Consider the following 23,881-nt stretch of genomic DNA (forward strand, 5'->3'; position numbering starts at 1 on the left):
TAAACCTCTAAAGATGGGCAAGATGACATCTTCCCTAGTTCTAGGAATTGGACTTGGGGTATGGATTTATGCAAGGTAAAATAAAGGACAAGTAGAAGCAGGAGCAGAACTGTATGTTTTATTTTTTTAGTTTATTGCTAAAATGTATGAATAGTCCTTTTTTGTTTGTTTTATTGGTGTGATTATATATGATCTATCTTTACATGTATACTTTTTAGACCTGGTGGGCCCACTGTGATTAAATGTTTGCTTTGAATACGTGTCCAGCGTGCTAACTTTTCACAGTGGAAAGTTGCTAAATTCATTTTTATAGAAGAGGGGGGGGGCAAAAAAAGCAGGGGGCGGGGGGGGGGTGGGTGGGGGGGGGAAGAGTAGATTGTTAAATGTATGGAAACCCTTATTGGCTGAATTATATAACTGAATTCATTCAACATGCTCCGTGTATCTTATTCTCCTTTCAGTATTGCCACTCTGTTCATCACCCCTTTTAGTGCTTTAGGCATATGGCGTGCAGTACATCCAGGGAAGTGTCAACAATATGGCATATGTTATACATACTGATCTTGATACACCGTAGAAAATAATGGGCCTAACTTTAAAAGGCACGGTGCTAAGAATAGAGCGTGCTGCAACATGCAGACAGTGAATCCGCCATGAATGTCATGTTTGAAGACAAAAAGAGCTGTATTTTTCATTACTTTTGTGGCTTGGTTTGTATCTTGGCATTGCTGCAAATTAAAATACGACGGTGAGATGGGTGCAGGCAGGATCTTTGCTGCCTGATGCCGGAACCTCGGGCTCTGCTGAGACCTGGGCGTCACTTTGCATGGGGGGCAGCTGGGTCTGGGGGTGTGGGGGGGCAGGAGGGAGCAGGGAAGGCAGGGAGCTGTGGGACCTGCCTCCTGGTGTTCCAGGGCTGCTTGTGTAAGCCAAGGTGGGGAGCAGCAGGGACTGTACTACCGACACCCGTCCGCAGGAAGAGGGACGGGGATGGAGGATGTCCGGATGCACTTCCAGGAGTCATTAGAGGGTCACATTAGCTCACCACTTAGCTCGGTCTCCTCGCTGTAAATGAGCCTGCACAAGCAGATTGCAATGCTTACATTAAAACCTCAGTGGTGGAAATGAGTCTTTCCAAAGACTCTTCCAAAGATCTGCCCATTAGGATCTGACTGCAGGATCAGGGCTCTCATCTGGACTCGCAGCAGTAAAATGTAGATGAAACGCTCTGTTTCTCATTTCTGGATCCTGGACTTACTCAGCTCCCTGTTTTGCAGTGAATCTTTTGTCCCAGGAACACTCATTTTTAAATTAGAAAAAAATTAAACAAAAGGTCCTTTGGAAAGTTCAACCTGAAAATTGCTCCAGGAAATTTAATCTTTAAAATAAATGATTCATACTGTCATATGTGTGTATGTGTACAGATACACATAGGTGTATTTGAGTCTGTATGTCTGCATTGCTGTTCATTGTGCTGTACTGGCCTGGCTCAGGAGCTGTAACATCTGAAGTGCAGAGAAGCAGTGACTGGAGAAAGGAATATCTTCTTTCCAGCAAAGCCCAAATATTTGTCCATTATCTCTCTGGCTGTTGCAGCAGTTCTTGATATCCACAGAACCCTGCAGATCACCACACGGATAAAATAGCACAACAAAATATTTATTTTTAATCTTTACTGAATGTTTGGTGCATGTTTATGAGGGTTAAACATTAATAGCAGATGTTGTTAATGAATAGAAGGCTTGAGCCAGCTTCTGAGACCTTTTAGTTAGTACATGAATTTTCTGGTTGATGACAATACTTGTAACATGCCTAATTACGAAGTAGTGTTCTAATCAAGCCTTGAATAACTGAAGAATTTCCCCTCCTCTTTTGCGGTTATTTCAGTGGCACACACACAGTTCGCTTCAGTGCCTGTGCTTATTCTTAGTGATTTTTCTTTTCTTAGAACATTCATTGAGGTTTTTCCCCCAAGAAGCACATGTATTTACGCTGAATGTCAGCACAGGATCGTGCACAGACGGCGACACGCGCGCGGCACGGCCCCTCCATCCCGGTCCCACCAGCAGCTGAACTGGTGCCAGCCCCTGAAGTTGTTGTCCCAGTTTGTCACACTTCCAGGTGAAGTACGTGAAAGTGATTATAGGTAATAAATATCTTTTTTTTTTAACTTATTGCAGAGGCAGTTTTTGCCCTGTTAATGAGGGTAATTTGACTTGGTTGAAGGATTGCAGTTCTTAAGAATTAATGCAGCAATCCAATTCAAAGATTTAAAGAGATCTAAGATTTTTCACAGGTCGTGTGCTAGTGAATGTGCTCCTATCACATAGCAGCTAATGGACTTGAACAACAGTCTGTCATTTACTGTTACCTCAGTGTATAGCAGCTTTGCCCTTGATAGCGAGTATACTTTCCCAGCAGTGCAGGTTATTTAGTAGTGTGGTGTATTTGTAACACTTTTAAGAGACAGTATCCAATTTCTAACAGCCCTAATTACTGGATGAAGCGAGGTTACCTTTCTGACTTTCTTAATTGTGTGTTTGGATCCTAATCTGCACAAGCCTGAAGTGTTTCAGGCTCTAATAGCTGACTCCTCATTTTTTTTCAAATTTATCTCTATGCATACACATATAATTTCTGTGTTGCATTTTCTTTGTATCAATGCTCAAAGGTTAATTTTATAAATATGGAATTGTTAGGCACTAGTCTCCATAACGTCCTCTTGTTTTTAGAGATACATTATGACCTTTAAACAATATTTTGTAGTGACTTATTTGTAAATGCTGTTGGAAATGCTCTAATTTCTTGATCCTATTATGTTCCTGGATATGAAAAATCCTATTGTAAGGTAATTAGAAGGATTCTCTTCTATTTAAATGTGTGTTCTCTAGACAGTGTCACTCTATACTCTGCACACAAGAACCTTTGTTCCTTAATTAGAAAAAGGACTAGAGCTCATTAATTGTGGGTACAAAGTGATGTCTGCTCAAATGGAGAAGCAATAATACAGTTTAAATAATGATTGATCCTACATTTTGAGTCTTACACTCTTTCGTACTGATGGTGATAAGTAACACATAATGCAGGTTGCAAAGCATTGTGTGAAGATTTTATTGAAAGATCTCTTTTTGCAAGGATAAACCTGTGTCGGGCACAATAAATAAGGGATGGATGGTACATGTGCAGCGTCTGCTGTTTAGGAGAGTCAGCATTTGTCAACAGCCGCACTGTAGCAATGGCTGAGCTACCAGAGTTCACTCCACCCCATACTTCAGAAAATGAAATAACTGTGAGAACTGTGCAGTCAAAAGTAGCTTGGATCTTGGCCTTACAGTGCTATTATTGTGATGAAAAGAATACTTTAATTACTGCTCACAAACAGGATGAGTTATAAATGTTTGAGTATTTTGCAGGGTGTTTTCTTTTGGAGACAAGTGTACTTTTTTCTCTGAGTTTTACCATCTATCTGCCATCCCCTTGGGAGGAGAAGGACAGACTTGGGAAGTTCAGCCCAAGACCCTTCACTGAAAGACTTTGGTTTATGTGATGGCCACAGAGCCAGGGTGGACTGAGATGTGCACCACATGTCACCCAAAGGCTGGGCAAGCTCTCAGCAAAGGCCCTTCCTGGAAGTCAGGACCAGGCTGCACTGAGCTTGGTGGTCCCTCTGCCAAGATGGGATGCTGGAATTGTATCTGTGTGGGTTTGGAGATCAGGTCACCTGAGGCTGGGCTGGGAAGAGCAGGTCATTGGGATGTACTTTGGTTGAGGGCAGTGGACAACTCAACCTGCAGGTCCATCTCCTCCACAAACCCAGTAATGCCCATTCCTTTCCTTGCTCCACCTTGCCTCAAAGACTTAAGAAAGAGAAAACCTTTCTTATTTTTCTAACCCTAACAAAAATGTGCATTAACAAGGAAAAGCCTTTTTCATGGGAGGAGATGGGAAGTTGGAAGGTTAGTCTTGTTTCTTTGCTAATAGTTTAACAAATCAAAATGGTAAATGCTAGACCAGGGTGTATATTTGACTCAAAGCATATCAGCACTGAAAGAAGCCCTGGAATATCCTTCTCTGCTGCATTCCTCCTCGTGGGAAAGAAAAATAGTTTTTAAAAGATAAAAAACCTGTTCTTCAATTGACTATGCAAAAATCTTATTGCAGTATTTATTCCAAACCTGCACACATAATGTTCAGTCAAGGAGAAAACAGCAAAAAACAGTTGTTGATGGACTTAGGCGAGAACTGGATTAAATAAGCATTAGTCTACTGAAGCTGATTACAGGAATATGAAAATGCAGTATCTTAATGGTACATATTTTCATGTGGCAGCTCAGTTGCCTTTCATTTTGCAGCTAATATGTCTATTCTTATGAGTCATTTACTTCTTTAATTACCTTTTGCAGGCAAGGCACCATGGTATATTAATGTGAATGATTTTTACTGCCAGTTTATCATACAATGCCCCAGAAGTTGAAAGGCGTAATTGACTTGGAAGAGCAGCTCATGAAGGAAACAATATTTAGTTGACAGTTTTCCTTGTACTCTCTGTTGACGTTTATGAGTTTACACTATGCTAAAGGAGTAATAAACACAATTTTCTTTCAATAACAGGAAAGAGTCGCTTTTAAAATACATTTGTGGAAAACAGATTTGTTCATTTCTTGAATAATATAAAATAATGCATTTCCAGTGATGAGATGTATATAAGATTGTCAATTGAATTAAACCTTGGAAGGTGCATTTATAACCTGCCTTAGAGCGTTAAAAGATATTAGGGTGCTTATGAATTGAATCAGTTAGATGAATATTTAAATTATACACAGATTTGGATAAATCATACTCAGATCTGTGTGTTAGATTATTTGGTGGCCTTCTCTTGCTGTCGAGGGTGAAAGTTTGAAGTGGGAATTTGAGGGACGGAGGCTCTGTTTCAGGAGATGGAAGAACACCCATTGGAAGGCTCCAGATAAACCCTGATTGGAGGATTATTGCAGAAACTTTCTGTAACTTTCCTGAAGCCAGAGGCTTGGGGAAGGTTTAAAATCAGCTTTGCAATCCGTCAAAGTCCATTTTCTCCTGGAATGCTACTTTTATTGAAATGACCTTGTCAAATTGCAAATTCTTTTTCCCAGGCATCCCCAGGACCGTGTGCAGGTATGATTAATCATCCCATCCCGCTTTAATTAATTTAAAGGCGCCCATGGCCAGGGCGGGAGGCGCAGCCGGCTGGCGAGGGCAGCACTTCCCTGCTTGGCTTGCAGAGAGTTAAACTTTTCACAGTTTTCCCGATTGTTTGCAGTTCAGCCCTCTGCAACATAATGAAAGTTTTCGAGCCATCTGTTGTTAAGCTGGCGGTGAGCAAGGCCAGTATATCCAAACAAAGTGCTGGCCTGCTGTAAACTGAACCTGTCAGTTTAGCATAGCTGGGGTGACCTCCCCGGGCGCGGGGCAGTGGGTACCAGGCACTGGCTGCCTGCTCAGCTTCCAGGGGAACTTCTTAGGGGGACCGTGTTTACTTTTTCCACTTAGCGTTCCTCCCACAGGCTTGGACTAGTTTATACTAAATCTTTAAATTGACACTTTTTTTTTGTTCTGATCTTCCTCTTTTTTTCTTAAAATCTTCCAGGATGTACTGAAAAAAAAAATCTGTCAAAACCCCCCAGTGACTGGAATTTGAGCTTTTTGGAGGTGATGTGGAGGGACATGGGGCAACAACCTTTGTGATTCTGTAACAGTGAATGTGTATGTGCTGCTGAGACTATCTCTCAAAAGAAAGAGGCATGTTCCCAAGTATCCCAGCTCCTATTGTTCCTTGCTCTGTATTATTTAAGATCAGTTACTCATTTGCTTCAGAGGATTGGGAATAATAGGCAAGGTAGAGCACAGAGCCAGTGTCTATTGTCTTCCTGGGAGCCTTGGTTGCATCCAGAGGGGCTTGGAGCAGCCTTCCTCCTTCTTCTGTTTGCTTCTGCCCAGGGGGTTGCTAGTTCCAGCATAAGGTACTGGAGAATTTGAAACTTTCTGAGCAGAATTGCCAAGATCAGAATAAAAATGCCTTTTATTCGCAGGGCTGTGGGGTTTGGGATTGTTTTCCTTTCTTGCTGGTACCAAATGCATGGTAATTTGGCCTCCCCTCCTCTGCCTCAGTGTGTTTGTGCTTTTTCCAGTCTTGTTCCTCAGATTGCCTTCCCTTTTTCCTTCCTCCATAAATTCTATTTTATTTATTCCTACTTGTCTGGGATGTAATACGTGTAATTTTTCTGCTTATATTCACTCAATAGAACTGATTTTAACAGTTTTTTAGGACTGGCAACAAAACTCAAAAGTGCCTGTGCCAGGAAAGTGACTATTAGGTATTACCTGTTCTCAGTGTTTGTTTTTTGGACTAGACCTATGGTAAATACCTTTATGCTATCACTTCTGCCAAATTGAGTCTTTGCTTTTGAGTCTTGCTACACTTGTGCTGTACCTGCTCACTGGTCTTTGGCTGGTTTCAAGTGTGCTTTACTTACCTCATGATTCTTGGAAAGCAAACCTGATCGTCACTGACCCCAAATGCTGCAATTCCCAGTCAGGAGGAGTTTTGCCTGAGGAAGAGCTGCTGAATTTGTGCCGTGTGTAAAACCAATGCACCTTTGAAAAAGCACTTCACAGCCAGTCAGTGTCTTCACAGTGTGCTACAAATGCACTGGAATCTCTGGAAAAACAGTAAGAGTCATACTTGGCCTTTCGAGAAGACCCCACCAAGGGATTGTTCTGGTGCCCACCAGAGGGTAGGAGTGCCCCAGGGATGAGGGGAAAGGAGTATTACAGTGGTGAAAACCACTCAATTTTAAATTAAAATGACTGCACTTATAAGGAAACCCCATCCAGCTCTAATCTGTTTGTGAGGTGACTGACACATAAAGTGCTTTTTGTTTTAAGGTAGAGGGAAGTGCATTCAGGATAGAGTTTCTGGCATAAATGTCAGGTGCAACGCAGTGCATGCTCACTGAAAAAGTCAAGCAGATAACCTTGGCATTTAGGGACATTGCCTTGTATAAAATGAAATTGTATTTTGTTTTTAAAAAGGAGGACTACATTAAGAGGTCACCTATTAGCTGTGTTTTTGCTAGCTGTCTGAAACTCAGCTCTACTGTCTATTAAACTCAAACCACTATGTAAACATTCCTGTGTTGTTCCTGGTCTCTACAATGGCCAAGGGGATCAAGTTTCACCTGCCTGCACATCTTCAAGTAATTAAAGCAATTAGCTTGAAGCCATTTCACATTCAAGGTCTACTGTGACATTCAAGTCCAGAAGAAGTCCAGGGGAAAAGGAAAAAGAGGAGTATAAAGGAGTGCTGTGCAGCACATGCACAGGAATAACCTGAGAGGGGTTTTGGACTTAAAACGACTTCCAAATGCGGTCAGGAGGCTTCGCAGCAGGCATGCAAAGTTGCTGCTGAGAAAGGGAAAAGATAAAGAAAAAGCACCTAATGATCCTTTAAATTATACCCAAGTTTTGCACTGGGAAGGGAGGAGGAGGAGAGAAAAACAGTGACATGATTTGGAATGATATTTGAGTGAAATAATACTGTGTTGGTCTTATTTACTGATATTTCTCCTGGCGTGGAGATCATATTTTTCTTCTCATTTAGGTGGGGATTTATATTTGGTGTTTACATTGTAAAACTACACTCGCTCTGGCTAATGTATCCCTTACAATGACATTCAGAGCCAAGTTTAGTGATTCCAGCAGTAAGTCTTGAAAGCTGCTATTTTTTAAAAGGTTGGAGCAGATTAGTGGTGACCTTAAAAGATTAAACTAGTACAGTTTAAAGATAAATAATCAGCCTTTAGCACATTAGATAGCTACATAAGCATGACAGAAGGTGACTTTCTTACAACAGTTTCAGAATCCAGGCAGCATTTTTACATTTGAAACTTGACTAAGGCAGGGAACAGTGGTTTGCAGAAAGCAAGACATAAACTGATTGCACCACTTCAAATTGGTTAATACAGTTTTAAATCCACAGTTTTCCTGTTGGTTTTATTATTGAGAAGAGGCTAATTTTAAAAGCTATGCCTGCTGCAAAAGAAGATCTTGCTTTGCTGTCCCGGAGGGTGTTCTTAATCAGAAATAACCGCAGGCTAAATTATAATGTGGAATCCTGCTGCCCTTTAACCTAACACTGCTGCTCATTCAGTGTTTGTTAACAAACAGCTCTAAGTACAAAATTGTTTGAGAATTACTTTTTCATTATATTTGCTGACTTCAATTAGAATAAGAAGCTTATTTGGGGAAATAAAATTAAAAATGTATGGGATTCTAGAGAAAGTTTCAGCAATTGTTTCCCGGCAAGCATCGCCTTCGGAGCATAGCTGTGGACTCCATGGCACACGTAATTCAATTTAAATAAAATTACCTTCTGAACTAATATTTCTGCACCAGTGGTAGAGCTCAGGAGCATCCCAAGGTTCAGTCCTTTGATAGACAAACATGCTGAAATGGTGGCAGGGGCTGAGGCCAAGGGCCCCTCTTGCGCCTTGCAAGGGGATGCAATTCCCCCATTCCCTAATGAAGAGGCACAGTTTCCCCCTGCCTGTGGTGTAGGAGAAGGCTGGGGTGTAGACACAAGCGGCACAGTGTCCTATTTTAATTTCAGTTTGAATAACACGTAATTGAAACGTATACTCGGCAAATTAATTGGTGAGTTGAAGGTAAGAACTGCTGAGTTAGTAGAGACAGCACAAGCCGTGCTCTTTTTTCCCCTTAAGTTTACATGCTGGAGCGGAAACGCTGCGGTACTCAGAGAGGAGGTGATGCCTCTGTAAAGCAGATCTTTCCAATTTTATTTTTTTCCTAGCTTAGTCTTCTGTTTCTATGATCTGCCTTTTGAACTGTTTTTGTGGCTGATCAGTTCCACCTAATATGTCTCTTGATTTCTGCTATTGTAATACTCAGACGACATGCTGTTCTCTTCATTTTTATAAGCTTTAGATGCTCCTGCCTGTCATACTCTGGCGGTTTATCTTCAGCGTCTGGATTTGCTTTCAGACTTGCATGTCTATCAAGCTGCTGTTGCTTTGAATGTGAGATCAAAAGAAGATGAATTCCAGTAAAAAATTTCCTTGTATGAAGAAAAGATTGGGGGCCTATGTAAACATCCCACTGACAGCTCCCAATGAGTTATTTTAGCAGAGCATTAGCACCCAGAATGACAGACAGTCCAAGACTACATGCTAAATAACAAATCAGTCCCTTCAGTGGCAGCAGCACGTTGCCACAACAGCAATACATTTTCTAAAGGAATCCTGTTCCTCTTTTTTATTGAATATGGCTGTTCGACTGCTCATCTCTTCACCAGCTGCCGTCGAGTGCCAGCCCCAGTTTACTTTTTCTTGACAATATCTGTGTCATGTCACCAATATGACAGCAGACAGGGCTTTGATAATTGGGTGGGGAGACGGTTAGTTAGTCATCTCGAGTTAAATAGGTAGTTTGTTTTAGGGAGGGGAAGGACATGATGAAGAAGGGATGGCATCTGCCGGAATGCTGAACTCACGCCTTTGGAGATGCTGGATGCACGTCCCTGCGCCCAAGACAAGTTGTATTTTTAGGTGGTTGTTTATATTTCAGTTCACGCAGTTAAGAGAAAACAGCTCTGCAGCCCAGCCAGGCTCCCGAGCCGGTTTCCAGAGCAAGTCACAGCACTGTCGAGGGTAGGAACGTCAAGCTTGGCTGGACTTAGTGCAGATCTGAATTTGCCTAGATACAGGAGCGAGGTGTGCTTCTTGCTGCTGTTTGGTCTAGGTTGGGGACATAATTAGTTCTGCATGTTTCTGCTTAGAGATAGGGGGGGATTTAATAATGCAGGATCACTAGATTTTTGTGCCTGCTGTAGTGCTAAACCCAACTTTTGAGATTACCTGCAAGCTCCAGCCAATCTCACCACTTCGCAAGGGAAGAATTAGGGAAGGAATGCTTTGCGGTTTCTTTGTCATTTAGTAAAAGCAGAGGTTGCTACTGTGGAGGCAGAGCCCAGTGGCTGCTGCGAAGGGCAGTGCTCCAGCGTCTCCCTCCAGCCTGCACTCCGGCTGCACGGCACTTCCTGTTTATTCAAACATCTTTTTACCATTCTTCAGCCCCCGCTTCACAGAAACAGCCAGAAACACATCTCCAGCGCGAAGACGGAAATCTAAAGGCAGACAGTAAGAGCTCACTCTGTTAAACTCTTCATTTTCTCTGCGAGCGCTCAGAGGAGAGGAGTGTGCAGGCAGCAGGGCTGAACTTTTAACACACTGCCTTGCACTGGCAGCCTGGAGCACAGGAGAGGGGAATTGCTTTGGTTGTAGCAAAAGGAGCTGGTTCAGGTTGTTTACTGCAGGCTTGACAAGGGCGGGATTTTTGGCATGGCTTCAGAGAACCATGGAGAGGACTTTGTCCTCTTTTGGGGTGCCCATCACCTTGCGATGCTCCTCTCTCGCGGGAGCAGCGTGGTGTTTGCTGCTTCTTCTCCTTGCACTTGCACAAGTGCCAAAATAACTTAAACAACAACTCCCCCAAAAAGGGAAACGTGGCTGCTGTTCTGGGCAGCACAAGCGGCGCAAGCCCACTGAGGCGCGTTTTTGTTTGCCACAAATTGTTTGCATCGTGGTTCTGGCACCGCATGTGAACCAGCCTCGCTAATATTTGTACCAATTTCATGCTAATAAAAATCAGGCTGCTGAGACAAGCATGGCTATTATCTCATTCATATGACTATTGTTTAGACCTGTGGTACTACAAAAGGAAAGGGAAAGCGTGCTCACGCCGGGTAATGGTTGTTAACTTCTCATGTGAGGGATTTTCTCTGCAGTTTTTCAGTATTAATGATTGTTGTATGAATGGTCTTCAGGGGTTGTTGGAAGATAGTGTAGATCCTCTGGGTAATCCATGTCGCAACACAGGTGCTGGATTTTTTTCTCCCTCTGTTCAAGGGACTTAAAAAAAATGCTTGATACTTCTCAGTGGTTTCTCCTCCTCAAAAGTCCACTGACATAGCAGGTAACTTTTTTTGGCAAGCATTTGCAGTGCTCGTACAGTGTGAAACATAAGAGAAAATGGAAAATATGCTGCCTGCCCTATGGAGAAAACCCATCCTCCTCGAGGCTTTTCCTGCCTTTCTGAGATCTAAATACACTTCAAAATTTTAAACCGTAAACCCCCATCTTCCTAGAAAAGAGAGCAAGAGAGAGAGAGAGAGAAATCAAGCTGTGTGTTCAGCCAAACCACAAGTACAACAAACATATTTTGAAAATATATTGCTAGTCTGGCTTTTTAATGTTCAGAAGTTGTTCTACTTTGCAGGAAAAAAAATGGTGTTTGCAACTGCCTTAAGGACAATTTGTTTAACAGTAGGAGTAATTGCATGGAGAAAATGGAAAGAGTGACTGAAGTTATTTACTCAGATGTTAGTGTAGGTGTGGGGCAGAAAACTCTCTGTGGGAACAGTGGGCTGCTTTTCTTGGTATCTTAGTCTATTTGATGACCATCAAATTTCCCAGCTCACTGGTTTTGTTTTTTCTGGATGGCATGTTTGATTATTTATCAGAAGGGAAAGGGAGTAGCTGAAGCAAATAAACATGTGACCAAGCTGTGTTTTGTTTTCCACTCAGAAGGCCGTGCCCTTTAGCAGATACACAGAAAATAATAAACGTATTGTTTTATGATAAAAGGAAATTATGTGTATAATTTTCTTTAGCAAGGCTATTAACCCCTTGTGCTCGGTGGTCTCTGCCTTCTGGCAGCTTGTTGAGTTTGCAGCTGGGAATTAAAGGCACTTAAACCCCCCCTCTTGTGTGGAACGTTTCCATGGATTACTGCTTTGCCCCTTTGGATTTGCTGGATTTATTGCATGGTCATACAGCCCTGGTCATCTCCATGGTCCTTCTTGGGTGTGACCGACTGAGAGGCACTTTGAATTTTCAGAAGGGTGCTGACTTCCAAAGAAAACCTTGGCGAGTGCTGCTGAGATCTTCCTGCATCCAGAACTGGTGTCTGTGCAGCGTGAGGAGTTGCAGCTGTGTTTGGTCCGTTACAGACAGTGTCAATTTATGGGATTCTTTTTTAAATGCCAGGTGTCTGTCTTGCATGTAGTATTTCCTTTATAATACCAGTTTAGGACAATGCTCATTATCTTCCCTGAAAAAAAACCAACACCCTATAAACTAAATCACTGTCAGGAAGCAAAATACAGGTTTGCCTCATCTCCAGGAAGCATGTTGCATGCTTTAGCTGCTTTTATGGGATTAAAAGAAACAAGTTAAGACTGTCATGCACATGAAAGGAAACCAAGATGTGGTTTGTTTCACATTGTGCAGGTAGGTATAAATTTAATAGACTGACTTGCTTTCAAAATCTCTCTTTGTCTGCCCGAATCGCATGTCAGTTCCAGCGCGTTGATGAGCTCTGCGGTCCATAATAGCGCCTGACTGCCGCTGCCCCGCAGGTGCTGGATCGGCAGGAGGGTCCTCCTCCTCCTCAGGGGTGTAGGTTTCCTATGAGAAATGGCTTCAGATGGAAAAAAGGAAAATTTGCCTGACATCTTGAAGTTCCGTTCAAGTATGTTCTTTGCTGGTGGGTTGGAGGAGGAGGAGGTGGATGTTTCTCTCCCTGGCTCCAGGAGGTCAGTGCTCCATGGAGAGCCCACATGGATGGTAGGGACTGAAGCTGTGGGTTTAGGTTTGAGGGAAGAAAAATGGCAGTCGAAATAGTAGGGAGGGGAAGGGCTGGCAAATTAAGGACATGAAACTTAAATGTGATGTGAAGAAGAAAGAGGAAATGAGCAGCTTGAGGCCAGGTGACATGGGCAGGGGCTGGGATGGGGGATGTGACTGGCCCCCCTTGCCCAACAGCTCCCTGAGGGTTATGGAGGCTCAGGACAGGCTGAGGAATGGGCTTTGGGATCAGTGATGCAGAATGGAAGTACCCAAGAAGGCAGAGGGGCAGGAGCAATCGCATCCTGTTGGACAGGAGGTCTCTCCAGCCCTGGCAGAAGTCCTTGGGCAGATGCCCTTGAAGGACAGCTAGAAGACCTGTCCATGGGGAAAGTTTACTTCCAGCCTCCAGCAGTTTAAGGTTGGCTCATGCCCTGAAGCATAAACATTGGTACCTTGATTTCTATTTTTATCTTTTCAGAGATAGCTGTACATGCTCTCATTACTATTTGTGCAAGTGTCTAATCCTTTCTTTGCATCTTCCCCATACTCTTGGCACTTGTGATATCTTGTGACAGTACGTCACAGAGAGTAATTATGAGTTGTGTATTAAGAAAGAAAAAAAATCTCTTTATCTGTTTTAATTTTTTTTAGTGGTTGTTGCTTCCTGACTTCATTCAATGTCCCCTTTCTCTTGCGTTATGAGAAATGGCAAAAGCACCAGATGTACCTTCTCAGGCCAAGTCACAATTTGTGTACTTTTATCATCTCCCCTCTTACTCATCTCTTGCTAAACTAAACACTCCCACCCTTATCAATCTTGCCTCGTATCTGCCAAGGCCTCTAATCATTTTTGTCACCTCCATCTGAACCTTGCCTATTTTTGCTTTACCAGAATCCATTAAAATTAAAGTTTTTAGAAGCTGTTCTAAATTAAATTGTGCCATAGAAGTTAAGAGATGTGATTTGCAGCATTCGTTTTCCATGTTTTGGGCTGTCCCAGTGTTTTGCTTCCTTCATTCATCCAACAGCAGTGAGTGCCTGATGGAGCGTGGTGAGATGTCCACAGTCAGGGGCTGTATTTCATGGGCCTCTGAGTACAAGTTTGTCATGCAGTGTTTTGGAAAACAAGCTTAAAATATGTTCCCTGTTTTTTTGACCACACAGGGAAGCGTGCAAGCAGCTGTATGCAGTATACTATTTATGTTGTAGCAACAAAAAGGCCCTCTTCCTTCTCCCCCCACCTTATCCCTCTTCTCTTCTCTATTAAAAAATATGAGAACTTCCCGTGCTTTTGACATCCAAGAAAAACGCGTCTCAGCGGTGAATAGTCCTCCAAATATTCAAAGGTCTGGTTCACTTTTGGATAAACACAGTAGTTCAGAATCTGATCTTGAGCCTACAGAAACGAGCTGGAAATCCCATAAGATTTTTTTCATCACTCAGACACAGTTCAGTTCTGGTTCAGTTTGCACGGGGAGCCAAGATTTGTATCCTTTCTCATTTTACCAGGATGTGTTGGCCCATCCCTCCTTTCTTGCTGGTACAGACCGCTACATGCTGTGAGTCTTGGCACGCCAAAATAAAGAGAACCATTTTTAATGTTTGGGAACTTTTTGCCAGATGCTTTTTAAGTGGCTTTGATGAGACTTGACTGTGACTCTTTAAAAAAGGGGAGAGAAGGTGTTTTTACAGTGTAACCGCCTGAGGATTTCATTTGTGCCTCAAAAAAAGGGATTTTTATAGTTGTTGTCCCAGTTGTGGCTGGTTTGGGGTTCACAGGTTCCTAGTGTTGGCTGAGGTTGATCTCTTATCCTGCTGCTGCTGCTCCTTGCTGCCTGGCCACTTCATCCCTGTAAGTATCTCTGAGTATTGAAGAAAATACCTCACCCACCTTTACCCCAAAGTTGGTGGAGTTAATGAATAAATTACAAAATGGAAACTGTTGTTTGGGAGGCAAACCCTGCTGTTCCCCTGTGTGAAGCTGGGTCCTCATTGCCGCAGAGCTGCAATAGCAAGCAGGGATCTTGGCATGGGACGGTCTGTGGGATAGCAGGGCAGCAGCATCTTCCTGCCATAGGCAGGAGTAACCTCAGTGCCCACAAGGACAAAGTGCAGCACTACTGGGGCACAGGCAGCTCCACCCTGTGGGTTTGGAAGAAAGGGTTTTTGTTTCCAGTGCCTTTTTCTTAAGGGAATCTCCTCAACTGGTAGCCAGAATCTATTCCAGAGGAAAGAAACTAAGCCTGCTGGAAGAAAAATAAAGACTCATCTTCTGTCCTTATGACTGAACTATTCTAGGAGATGCTTCAGTGTGAGGCATGTTGCCAGCTCCCTTGCTCCAAGCCTGCCCCTGTCACATCAGGGACAGGATATGAGCCGGGGTTTGTACATGTGGACCTCCAGGTCCCTTCTCTTTCTCCAGCATGGGAATCATCCATTAGTCACTTGGCCAGACCAGTCTGCTGTGTCTAAGCAAAGCCTTCAGGGCCAGCTGATCATTTTATTGAGTGAAGGGTTGATGTTGTTGAAGCTCCCCCCCTTGATAAGCTGGCTGGTAGCCCTTGGATGGACCCAGCCCTGCAGAGGAGATGCAGCCAAGTGAGGCACCGAATATTAACAGCATCTCCCCAGACTCGTAGCAACCCTCTGCTGCACCTGTGGAGCTGGATACAGAGTAGATGGAGGAGGATGATTTAAGGAAACAAGGAAATAGAGGATGAGACTGGGATGGGCATTGTTTGAATCCCAGGGTGTTGAGAGGGCTGGACAGCAGGGATGCTTCACGAGGTGATGTTGCATTCTACCTGTGTCCCATATCAAGAGCCCTGTGTCCTGCCTGTAGCGCTCCTCAGGCTTCCCTGCTGCAGTGCTGGGAGTAGTGTTGGAGCTCACAGCTTTGTCTCATTTTGTGTGTGGTATACAGGGTCAGCATGGTGGGAATGGGGAAGGAGGCTGTAGCAGCTCATTTCCAGTTCTGGAGGAAGATGGAAGAGCTGGGCATGAATGTCAGAGGGAAAAAGTGCTGCAAGAACATCTGCTTGTCTTTTTTGCATCTTCTACATTTCATTCCTCCTCTTCGTTTTGGTTTCTTTCCTATTCTCTCTAGTTGGTTCATCTCACCTCCCCCTGTTCTGTTCCTCCCAGAGGAACAGCACTACCCACTGCTGTCGCTTTGCACTGTTTTTTATTTTTTCCCTGTTGCATACTGCTCCGCTCCTCGCCGGTTTCCACACGTTGTGCGGCTCCTGAGCCTGCCGGAGGAGAGCTGCAGCAGGACTCCCCTTCCATGTGTCTGCCTCCTACCACCGCTCCTCTACATCTGCTGCTCCAGGAGAAGAGAGTGTCGCAGGAGAGGAGGTAGAGGAGGCAGGAGTGGGAGAGACATGAAGCAGCTCTGAAGCTCGGGTGCATCCGGGCTTGAGAGCTGCATCTTGCCACTCTGCTGGGAGCAGCTGTGGAGTGGAGCGGGGTGTGAGGACAGATGGGAGCTGAGAAAGAAGAGAGATTGCTGTCTGAGTCTAAATTCCCCCTCGTCCCACTCAGGAGAAACAAAGGTACTTGCCTTGAGAGACTGAATGGCAGCAAGAAGCCCTTCTGGGAGGTGAAGCATGTAGCTGCCATCCAGGTGTTCTCTCAGTGCCCAAATCCATTGTGAAACTCAGGGAGAAATAGGTGGGGGGAGAACTGCATGCCTGCTGCTGTGAAGCCATGCATTCCCAAACCTCAGTGGGGAAAGCTGTGCAGCACTATCAGCTTGTAAGGGTGTGACTATCAGAGTTAACACAGAAGGTCTTGCTTCTGGAGTCTGGGACCGGGGTAGTGTTATGCTTTCTCCAAGGGTAGATTTTGCCCTTAAAATATCGTCTTTCTCATCTCTCTCTCCTTGTTTTGTTGTGTTTTGCTTTTTAATGACCATAACTGAAAAAATGGATAGATGATGATGTTGGCTGGAGAGTTAACTTTCCAGATTTACTGCTTGGACAGTTCAGATGGCAGTGGGACCATCTCTGATTTCTGGGAACACTTCCTTCCTCCTTTCTCAAGTTGCCTTCCTGATAAGCAGCTTTGTCCACCTGGAAAGGCCCCAAATCCTTAGGAATCTGTAAAAACACATGGGATTTTGGTTTGTGCCCTCCTTGCAACTTCTGCATGCATGCTTTCCATTTTGGAGGCAGCTGATTACTGCAAAACTGCCCTGGGAATTGGCAGTCAGACAGGATGGCCATTCCTTTTACATCCTCATGGCTGTTGCTCGTCTCCCTACCCTTTAATGCACATACCTTTCCATATGTCCTGGAGTTCCCTGGATCAGTCTTTCCATGCCTTATAAACCTGAGGTGCAGAAACAAACTTCTCATGGCATTGGAGCCAGACCTGTTATAGCTATAAGTCATCATATTTCATTAATAACTGATTGATATTAATATTGGTGGGAGCAGATGGGAAGGGTGGAGCTGCAGCTCTTTTTCTTCACTAGGAATAGGCTCATGGAAGAAAGTTGGAGAGTCACTGCCTTGTACTGGCTGCAGTGGTGGAACAAGTTAGCAAAAGGCTCCATGTGACTGGATTCTGTTACTGTTTTCCTTATGTACTGACACTGTAAGCAAGTATATGGCATTTAAGCAGCATTTCTATTTTTAAAGTTCTACCCTCTTTTTCCAGTGTATTTCCCAGCCTCAGCCCCCTTCCCAAATCAGGAGTTTCTGGACACATGAAGTCAGAGGCAGGGCTGCATTTTTCAGCAGAACTTGTCCAAAGAGGATGATGAAACTGAAAGGTCGAGCTTGCATGAAAATGTCGAATTACAACAGTAACTGGAGTGATAACAGTGCCCAGTATTCTGGGCAAACAACAGCTGGACAAACAAGTCACGTTCTGTCTGTCTTGCAATAAAATTGTCTTGGTCATCGCAAAAGTGTACTTCTTTTTCCCCTCCCAGTGCTTAACTAGTTGGGAAATATTAAATAGTAGCCACTTCCCTAAGCACAGGGAGAGGGATTTTCAGTGGGGCTTCCCACTTTGTGAATGAAACAGACTTGATTCATCTTACAGTTAATGTGCTGTTAACATTTTTCCTGGGTTAGGTGTCACCCAGTGTTGACTCTCAAATACCATCCCAAGTTTGTGCAATATCTCTAAACTGCAGTGTTTCAGTTGCCTTTTTACTGGATTCTGTTTATGCCAGGAAAATTTCTTTATCTCTGGGTGATTTCCTAATGGATAAGAAAATACCTTGGGAGTTTATTTACTGTATCTTTTATCTAGGCATAGGATGACTTGGTTGGTAGGAAGTCTTCTCTTGATGTCATCCTTCCAAATCCATGTTTATAGTGACCAAAAATGATGGCACTCAGCAGATGCACTTGCTAAGGGATGCATTGCTTTCTCTTTTTTTCCAGTAAGTGGGAAGATTTCCTCTTTGTGTTTTGGTGCAGAGAGGAGGATGGTTGCCAGTGCTCTGTGATTAGTGCTGGAAGCCAGGATTGGTGTCTGGGTCTCTGGGCATCCCAGGTAGCTCTTTCCAGGCTTGCAGACTCCTTGAGCAGCGTGGATAACATTCTGGTAATCACAGACCCAAATATTTGAAACCACTCAGTGGTTTCAGGGGCTCTTGGCATCTCTCCTGCCCTGTGAAGGAACAGGCAGTTGTCTGGACGCACAAACATGAGCTGATTTTTCACGGCCCCTGGCAATTGTTCGCTTGCAAGCACGTGGTGGAGATTTAGGATGTAACTACGGCAGTGGGGAGGAATGTGTGAAAAGAGCTTGGAGATGTCAGAGCACCTGCTCATGAGGAGAGGGCCACGTTAGCAGAGCTGTTGGCTAGCAGTAAACAGTCCTGGCACCCTTGTTTCAGGACTTGGCAGCAGCAGGAGTTGAACCGAGTCCAGCTTTACTCTCTACTGCCTGTTCAGTAAGTTGAGGACAAGGCAGATGATTAAGGAAATGTGGGGAAACTGCTACAGAAGCTTTTGGAAAGATAAGAGACTTTGGTCTCCATGTCTGACAGTCTGGCACTTCTCACTAGCATTGAATTCACATGCAAATCAAAGGCAACATCTACTCCCACAGGAAGCTTTATTAATGTACAGGCCTGCTTGCGAATCTCCGTGCTGATGAAGGTTGTGGGACTGACTTCACTCAGATTAATTTCCCTGTCTCTCCTCGTTTGAGCACTGTGCAGCACCGGCAGCCTCAGCAGGGCTCCCACGCCAGCATCCAGCCCTGAGCTCCTGACGGGAATGGCACTGCCTGGAACCAGGGGAGGGGGTAGAGGTGTGATGCTCATTGCCTTGGATTATATGGGATGTGCCATTTTAATGAGGGCAGGTGTCCACTGGTCTTGAAACATCAGCAAATTCCATGAAGGTCCTCCAAATGGGCTTGAACTATTTCGGGTATAAGAGGAAGGAGGGCTGGTGTGTCCCAGACCGTCTTTATTCAGCACATCATGTGTGAGCAGTGCAGATGAGTCTTGGAAGTGGCAATGGCAGTTCTTGATCTCAGGTAGGAAGGAGAAAAGGCTGACAAGGGAGATGTAGAAAGGAAAAGGGACATTGGATCCCTGAGTTCACCATACCACCAAGGACGCAGTGGCTACTTGATGTGGATGTTCATTAAGAACCAAATCTGAGCTATAAACAACCTTCCACATCTTAAACCTGAGGTTATCCGATGCTCAGCTCTTATTGCTGTCCGTTATTTGTAGGTTGAAAAAGTGAAATCTTGAGAGGAGAGAAGGGAAATGCCATTTCAGTCTGCAATCACCTGGAATGTCAGCATGCTGCCATCTCACCTTCATGTACCTTATTTCTCCCTTTGATGTTCCTGTCTGTCCTGACTCTTTGTATCCACAGTGCTCCCTCCAGCCCACTTTCATTGATTTCAGTCCTTTCCTTCCTGCCCTGCTCCACCCTCTGTGCCAGTCCCTCCCTCTCACCATTATTGGTTCCACCAGGTCTGTGCCAGGGCAGGTGACAACCAGACATGGAGCAAGTGGTGTAGATGTGATTGGGAGTGGAGACTCTCACAAGGGTGGATGTGTAGGATGTGGGTGCTGTGCAAGTGGGACTGGAGCAGGGACAGAGCTCTGGCTTTTCTCTGTCAGTGCTTTGCCAGTGCAAGTCTGGCCCTGGGAACAGAAATCCTTATTGGTGTGGGGTAAGCCATGGTAAGGGCTTATGGTGGCAGCAGCCACCCCAATTAGCTGCACAGAGCTTTGTGGCCAGCTCGAGTAGAGAGCAGGCATTTCTTGCATGGCTACTTGTTCTGGGAATCTTCAAAAATTTCTGGCAGCCAATTTAATTGTGCAACCTCTCAGCTGCCAGAACGGATAGAATATGATCATATCACATGAAATGCATGCAGGGTCTGCTATAGCAACTGTATTTCAAAGAGACAACACATATGGTGACTGGTTCTTTTTGGAATAATATCTATAAGTTGATGATGTTTTATTCAAAAAGGCTGTAGCTTGAAAGGTTAGGGATGTTCTGATTGTTTAGTGTATGATTAAAGAAAGGCTTCTGTGTTTTTTTTGGCCTATTGAATCTAATTACTGGGAACTAAAATGATCATTTGATTGCACATTTACCTGGAATTATTCTTCTGCAGAGCCAGTCTTAATAATATATAATAATATGTTGCGCTTGTACTGTATAGAGCTTCTTGTCTGAGCAACTCAGAGTGCTTTACAAGTATTCATTAATTAAATAAGCCATACAACACCCCTGTTAAGTAGGTGAGTATTTGTTGCCCATTCCCTTAAGTCTTGCAGATTTTATTTCTGCTGCCTGTGCCCACCCTTGAAGATGCTTTTATAACTAAATAAGCTAATTCAATAAAAATAAAATTTTAACCATACTTAGAACTTTCTTCATAAAGGTTTCTTTTGTTCTGTTGTATTCATTAGTAGACTGTGGGATCTTCTGGTTCTTGATGCTGCACTGTGATGGGATGGTTGTGTGTGTGGGAGCCCAGATCTGTGCCTACCCTGGTGTGTGTCCATGCCCAGCAGATCCCTGCAGGACACGGACCATTTTAGAGGTGTTGTGGGTGCTCTGAGCTCTGTCCAGCTTGAAATGCAAAATCACATTACCCTCACCACATCAGCCTCTGTTGGAAATCACATCCACCCTTACAGAGTTTTTGTGATCCAGTGGAGACTTGTTACTAAATTTGAAAGGAGAACTTGTTGCCAAAGTGTGGTAGAGTCTCGTCTCTCTGCTTGCCCTGGCCAGCAGTGATGGTTCTTCAACACGCTGTGCTGACCAGTGTCTTCAAAAGTAAAAAGACGGGTCCAGGCCAGAAAATAACAAGTTTTTAGTGGGGGGGTTTGGGTCTGAGTTTGCAGTACTTGGTAACAAACCTTTCTCAGCAGTTCTGCACTGAGATTAAACACTCTGCAACTTGGAGAAGCAAGTGAAACCCAAAGCGTATCTGACTTCTTAATTAAATAGGTATTAATTAAATCACTCAGAGAACATACACAGTAGGAGTGGGGAAGGCTTTTTCCCTCCTTCCATGTAGGCATCTTGCAAAGGGACTATTTTTCTTGTTTTACATTAATGAAGTCTTCAGCCTTCCCACTTTTCCACCTACACATGTACTGAACGTCTCCAAGGAGACCAAGGAGGCCCGAGTCCGGTGCTGGTGAATCCTTTGGGAGCAGCAGGCTGGGGTCTTGCCAGCGGAGCCTCAGCTGTGCCACAGTCTGTCTTGCAAAGATCATCCTTGCAGTCCCCTGGCTGGGGAGCTGGGAGGGAGCCAAGGCAGGGACTTGCTCTTCATCTTTTCTTCCATGTTTTGTCTACTCTTTCTTTTCTCTACCTGGTGAAGAATTTGGTGTCCAGGGGTGGTTTTTCTTTGCTTTGCATGAAATTTTGCAATAATCCCTGACATGTCATGCCTGCTTATGCTTTTGGGGTCGTGTCCTTTGTCCCTCCATCCTGTAAGGTCACACTGTCCCTTCGCTGCTCTGCCCCCTCCCACTGAGTCCCCACAGCTGGTCTGTCACAAGCTGACAGTGATTTTCATAGGATTGTAGAATATCCTGAGTTGGAAGGGACCAATAAGGATCATCAGAGTCCAAGTCCTGGATTTGGGTGGGTTGAGATGCTGTCCATGCTTTTTTGTGTGTTCACTCCGGCTCCTCACAGCCTCCTCAGCCTTCAGCACGGCATGTCTGGGACTCAGTATGGCTCCTCCTGCTGCTGCCTCTCCTCTTCCTCCCACCATAACCTACCAGAAACTTCCTTGATGTCCTCTGGTGCTCAGGAGAGCAGACAGTGATATACCACTGCCCTCTTCTGTAAACCTGACCTGACCTGCTGGAAAGAAAGCACATGAAAAGCGTGAGACTGCCCAGTAGTGACGAGAGCTGTGGGCGGCTCCAAGGGGACAAAAATAACTGTGTGGAGCTGACCACTGGGACTCCTGCAGTTACTTGAGATTCCCACCCAGGACCTGAACATCAGCTGCTACTGGTTTTCTCTGTGGTCAAAATGGGAAGCCCAGTAGTGGGATATCGACACATTCCATGCAAGTGCTGAGTTGTTATTTTTGTGGAAGCCACTGCTTTCCTCAGTGGAGATGGATCCGTAGTGAAGTGGTACCCCATGACTGGGGATTGCCTTGACCTTGTGCTGTGTGTGTAGCTCCCCATGCCCTGTTTGCTGCACACTCAGGTTTCCAACCTCTTTCCCCACAGGCTCTCCAGGTGGCACGGCAGCTTCTCCTGCAACAGCAGCAGCAGCAGCAACAGCAGCAGCAGCAGCAGCAACAAGTTAGTGGATTAAAGTCTCCTAAGAGGAATGACAAACAGCCAGCCCTTCAGGTAAGGGGAACCTCAGTGCTTCTGTGAGGGGCTGGGGCTTGTTAAAACTGAATAAATGCATCTTCCTAGTGAACACAGGGATGGGACCTTCAGAAGCTTCCTCCCAGTGTGTCCACAGAGTGGCTGTGGCTGCTGTACGTGGTGGAAGGACCAGTGTGGGTGCTCTTGAAAATCCCACCCACAGCATATTTACAAATCATGAACATGTACTTTTATTAGTGTCTGATAGGGTTGGATCATGACAAAATGGAATAGCTTTTGTTACTGTGTCAGTGTGCATAGGAGATTTGCATTAACATTTCTGTTTGATTGCTGTTCCATTTGTAGTCTGTGTTCACTCAAACTGTTGATTTGCTGTGTCAAGAATATTGGGAAATACTAGGATATCATATCATCAGTGTGTTTTTTCCTCTTTATTGTCTGCTGATTTATGGACATCTTTAGAAATAAAATCTAAATATTATAGAGCTTTGTGCTGTTATGAATTCAGAGAGCTAAAACCAATATAGCATTCCCAAACAGAAGATGTATGCACACATATAGGGCTTTGGAGTACATTCTGTTAGTCTTGTGGGATAAATCACGGGGAGTTAAAGACAAGAAAGACCTATAAGGTCATGTATCACATTTTCCTTTTTTTTTTTTTCCTATTCTAGTGTTAGAAATCCCAAGTGGTAGTGGGACCGCTGTTATTTTCCTTCGGATGCTTTTCCGTAACAAAGCACACTCTCAGGAACTTTCCACTTTAATTCCATCCTCTTGCTCCAAGTAATACTGCTTGTATAAATACTGAGTCAGTCCCTTGCCTTGCCTCGTGTTCACACTCTTCAAACATCTGAGATACGAACATGTACTTGCCAGTTTTGGCAAATTATATGTATCTAGTTCTTTATGTATTTCATAAACTGGCACTTCCAGACCCTTGACCACTTCTCTGATTTGCAGCTGGTTATTGCTTTTATTACTGCTCTCTGCAATTGCAGCATGTCCCTGGATTTTTGATAATCAGTTCCTGAATGCAGCAGTTCAGCTGCAGTTGCACAAAGCCCTGTAGCTGGGACATTTATCTTATCTTGCTATTCTATATCTGATGCTTCAGCCTCTGTAGCCCCAAATTCTTTCCGGGGTTTTTTTTTCCCCTCTTGTTGTCATAGCACGTTGTCAAACTCATGTCTGTTTTGCTCTTTCTATTTTTTTTTTAGTTTGATATACTATCACCATGAGTTCCCTGACAGCATTGCTGCTTCTCTTGCCTTTTATATGTGCTTCAGATTATTTTCCTACAAAAATACGGATCCTAGAGTCTTTAAATATGTAGTAGAATATGGAAGGTAAAGCCAACATCCCTAAAGGCCTTGACAGT

At 44.1% G+C, this 23,881-nt stretch overlaps 1 protein-coding gene across 18 annotated transcripts in view; it reads left to right on the forward strand.

Moving 5' to 3' along the window:
- Positions 1-23,881, forward strand: part of FOXP1 (forkhead box P1) — a 380,458-nt gene that overhangs the window by 245,777 nt on the left and 110,800 nt on the right. For 17 of the 18 annotated variants that reach the window (XM_071550249.1, XM_071550237.1, XM_071550236.1 and 14 more), the window contains one exon: positions 22,393-22,518. In XM_071550249.1, coding sequence (XP_071406350.1) covers positions 22,393-22,518 — 126 coding nt within the window. Of the gene's footprint in view, positions 1-10,121; positions 10,194-22,392; positions 22,519-23,881 lie in introns of those variants that run through there. The other variant, XM_071550253.1, reaches the window with a different exon arrangement.

This window comes from Pithys albifrons, chromosome 3 (genome assembly GCF_047495875.1).
Source record: "Pithys albifrons albifrons isolate INPA30051 chromosome 3, PitAlb_v1, whole genome shotgun sequence".
In the NCBI taxonomy this organism is placed as follows: Eukaryota; Metazoa; Chordata; class Aves; order Passeriformes; family Thamnophilidae; genus Pithys; species Pithys albifrons.